This window comes from Protobothrops mucrosquamatus, unplaced genomic scaffold (genome assembly GCF_001527695.2).
Source record: "Protobothrops mucrosquamatus isolate PMUCROS unplaced genomic scaffold, P.Mucros_1.0 scaffold7304, whole genome shotgun sequence".
In the NCBI taxonomy this organism is placed as follows: domain Eukaryota; kingdom Metazoa; phylum Chordata; class Lepidosauria; order Squamata; family Viperidae; genus Protobothrops; species Protobothrops mucrosquamatus.
The window spans coordinates 25,185-29,477 of record NW_015393106.1 but is presented as its reverse complement, the minus strand read 5'-3'; the positions used below and the strand labels follow the sequence as shown (position 1 = coordinate 29,477).

Below are 4,293 nucleotides of genomic sequence, written 5' to 3'. Positions count from 1 at the left end.
AAACTTCCAGTGTTGGAGCATTCACCGCTTCTGGAGGCAGGTTGTTCCACTGGTTAATTGTTCTAACTGTCAGGAAGTTTCTCCTTAGTTCCAGGTTGCTTCTCTCCTTGATCAGTTTCCATCCGTTGCTTCTTGTCCTGCCTTCAGGCGCTTTGGAGAATAGCTTGACTCCCTCTTCTTTGGGGCAGCCCCTGAGATACTGGAACACTGCTATCCTGTCCCCCCTCGTCCTTCTCTTCATTAAGCTGGACATACCCAATTCCAGCAGCCGTTCCTTATATGCTTTGGCCTCCAGTCCCAGTCCCTTTGGGAACGATTGGGGCGAGGCTGTCCTCGCCCTCTTTCTCTCACACACGCAACGCCTGGGCTGAGGTGCCTCTTCTCCAGGATGCAGCCTCTTCCCTACGTTCAGCTACACGAAGAAAGAGGTGATCATGTCCTTCAAGTAATCGCGTCTTCCCGTTCTGTTTTCAAGCTATCAAAGAGAAATACTCGGACTGGACGGAGTTCCTCATACGTGATTTGACGGGCTCACGAACAGTGCCTGCAAAATTGCTAGAAGGCGTAGGTATTGGCTAATTTCTCTTCTCATCTCCTGCTGTGTTTACGGCATTTTTTAAAAAAATTATTGATTATTCAATTTATTGGCCGCCTATCTTACTATAATTAATGCCTAACAGGAATAAAATGAGGGGGAAAATGGGATGGCATGTGTAGCATGGAGGACGGAGGAGAAATGATTTCCTAGAGGGAAATTTTGGTGATTTTTCTAAGTATTTTGCTAAGAGGAGATGTTCCATGACGTTTAAAAGAAGGAGTTTTGTTTCTGTTCAAACAGCCTCTGCGAGGGAAAAACGCTGTAGACCTCATTACGGTGGATTCCTTAATAGAGCTGCAGGACGGCCAGAGTCCCTTTCAGTTCTGGATAGTGAGCGTGGTGGAGAATGTTGGCGGAAGATTGCGCCTTCGCTATGCGGGATTGGAAGAAACAGAGTCTTACGACCAGTGGCTGTTTTACTTGGATTGTAGACTTCGACCAGTGGGCTGGTGTCAGGAGAATAAATACCAGCTGGAACCACCTGCAGGTACTAGAAAGTACTATCCATTCACCTATCATCTACCCATGTATCCATCCATCCATCCATCCATCCATCCATCTATGTATAAATCCATCCATCCATCCATAAATTCATCCATCCATAAATTCATCCATCCATCCATCCATGCATCCATCCATCCATGCATCCATCCACTTATGTATAAATTCATCTATCCATCCATCCATCCAACCAACCAACCATCCATCCATTCACCCATCCATCTAACCAATATGCATCCATGATTCCATACATGCATAAATCCATCCATTTATCCATCCCATCTAATCAGCCGTTCATTTATCCATCCATGCACCCCTTCATCCATCTACCCAATCTTCCATCCACCAATCCATCTAACCAACATCCCATCCATCCATCCATCCATCAATCCATCTAGCCAATCAACCATCTATCCACACATCCATCTATCTTGCATGCACCCTTCTATCCACCCATCCATCCACCCATGCATCTATCTGTCTAACCATCCTTCCTTCCTTCCTTCCTTCCTTCCTTCCTTCCTTCCTTCCTTCCTTCCTTTCCTTCTTTTTTCCTTCCATCTAACCAACCAACCATCTATCTATCCACATATCCATCTCTTGCATCCACCCACCCACCCATCAGTCTAAACCGTCCTTCCTTCCTTCCTTCCTTCCTTCCTTCCTTCCTTCCTTCCTTCCTTCCTTCCTTCCTTCCTTCCTTCCTTCCTTCCTACCATTCATCTATCTATCCACGCATCCATCAATCTTGCATTCACCCACCCACCCATCCATCCACTCGTCCGTCCATCCATCCATCCATCCATCCATCCATCCATCCAAGGTGTTAATGTCATTTGGTTCATCTTGAGAAAAGCTAAACGAGATCCGAAGTGAGTGGAGGCCAAGGCGATCTCAGGCTGGGTGGACGCTAGATTGGAAATGCAAAAGCACACACAGAAAAACAGAACAAAATCCACTCCACCCTAGGAAAAAAAGGCTACTGTTGCAAAGAAAACAAACTTGATGTGTCTCAAAGTCAACAAGAGCCAACTTAGCTCAAAGGAATCATCATTTAAGGCAGGGGTCTTCAAACTTGGCCCTTTTATGACTTGTGGACTTCAAGTCCCAGAATTTCTCAGCCTGGCTGAGGAATTCTGTGACTTGAAGTCCACAAGTCATAAAAGGGCCAAGTTTGAAGACCTCTGTCTTAAATCTAACAAACAAAATGGAGGCTGGCTGAGGAATTCTGGGAGTTGAAGTCCACAAGTCATAAAAGGGCCAAGTTGGAAGACCCCTGATTTACGGCAAAAACATCTGCATGTCTTTGGCTCATTTTGAAAAGCTAAGCTGGATTAAACAGTGGGATGTGTGGAGGGGTCAGTGCCACCCTAGGGCTATGATTTTCCTGGAAGAAACAGATGAATGTCTTGGTGTGACCATCGATCTTCTTTTGAAACTTAATAAAGTCTTCTTTAAAAAAATAAAAGAAAGATAAGAACTTGACTCAAGGGAGCTTTTACTTTCCCTAATCTTATTTTAGACAGCTGCCTCCCGTCTAGAATATGGATTTGCTTTTCCAACTTTCCTTCTCCCTGTTTTTGACATCAGGCTGGCTGGCTGGGGAATTCTGGGAGTTGAAGTCCACCATTTTTAAAATCTGAGAAACACTGCTATGAAACCAACCAGATTATAGCTGCAGCTGAGGGATCCCCGGATTTTCCTCACCGAAGGAGCTTCATCGGAGCTGCTGCAAAAAACCCAACATGATTAAAAGTGCACGTAGGGCAAAGTGCCAGGTGTCTGAGCTTTTGGTCTTCATTAACAATTAAACTGACCGCTTTCTCTACTACAGAGATAAGCCAGGTTTCCTCAGATAAAATGACCCCTTCACTTTCCCCTCATGGTTCTTTTCTGGACGTGGCTTGGAGGAGTGACGGCATCAACGGAGCGAAAGAAAACTGGCTAGGGCAGGGGTAGGCAACCTTGGCTCTTTTATGACTCGTGGACTTCAACTCCCAGAATTCCTGAGCCAGCATGGGGGAACGATGGCCCCTTCATGACTCGTGGACTTCAACTCCCAGAATTCCTGAGCCAGCATGGCTCAGCTTGGAAACCTCTCCCTTTCCCCTCAGCATGGCTGGCTGAGGAATTCTGGGAGTTGAAGTCCACCAGTCTTAAAGTTGCCAAGTTTGGAAACCCCCTGGCCTAGACTAGAGGAACAGGATAGGGCAGGGGTAGGCAACCTTGGCTCTTTTATGATTCGTGGACTTCAACTCCCAGAATTCCTGAGCCTGCATGGCTCAGCATGGAAACCTCTCCATTTCTCCTCAGCATGGCTGGCTCAGGAATTCTGGGAGTTGAAGTCCACGCAGGGGGTCCTCGATTTACAATAGCTCATTTAGTGACCAATCGGAGTTACACCAGCACTGAAAAAAAGTGACTTATGACCGTTTTTCACACTTATGACCATTGCAGCATCCCCAGGGTCATGGGATCAAAATTCAGACACTCCTATTGTGTGTCCTGGGATCACGTGATCCCCTTTTGCGACCTTCTTACAAGCAAAGTCCATGGGGAAACCGGATCCACTTAACAACCCTATTCCTAACTTAACAACTGCAGTGATTCATTTAACAACGGTGGCAGGAAAGGTCGTAAAATGGGGCAAAACTCGCTTTAAAAATGTCTCGCTTAGCAACAGATATTTTGGGCTCCATTGTGGTCGTAAGTCGAGGACCGTCTGTTATCAGCATGCGGGATGGTTGAATGTGCGCCGCTGGCTTAATCGGTTGTGGGATTTCCTGGGCTTTTCTCTGCAGAAATCTCTTCTCTGAAGACGACGTCTGAATGGCGGACAGCCCTCACCACGGCTCTGACCGAGGCAGAGAAACATTCCCTTCCCATGGAAGTCTTTAAGGTAAACCTTAATAAACCCTGATTTCTTTGGAATAAACCCTTGTTTCTTCTTTGAGCCATTTAAATGGCTGCCCTGCCATCCTCCTTTGCTTTTTAAATTTGAATCTAGCGAGGGAGAATTTAGCATCGGGAATGGCAGATATTCCTTTTTAACGTTTTCTTTTCTTCTCTCTCTTTCTCCCTCCCTCCCTCTCTTTCGTTCTTTCCTTCCCTCTTTCTGTCTCTCCCTCCCTCCCCCTTTCTCCCTCCCTCTCTCTCACTCTTTTCCTCCCTCTCTCTGTCTCTCCCTCTCTCCC

General features: G+C 46.3%; 1 protein-coding gene across 1 annotated transcript in view; it reads left to right on the top strand.

Annotated features, from left to right (window-relative positions):
- LOC107300516 (scm-like with four MBT domains protein 2) overlaps positions 1-4,293 on the top strand; it is a gene marked incomplete at its 5' end in the record, with an annotated part of 29,629 nt that overhangs the window by 3,074 nt on the left and 22,262 nt on the right. The window contains 3 exons of the mRNA XM_015829838.1: positions 476-564; positions 839-1,085; positions 3,901-3,998. Coding sequence (XP_015685324.1) covers positions 476-564; positions 839-1,085; positions 3,901-3,998 — 434 coding nt within the window. The remainder of the gene's footprint in view (positions 1-475; positions 565-838; positions 1,086-3,900; positions 3,999-4,293) is intronic.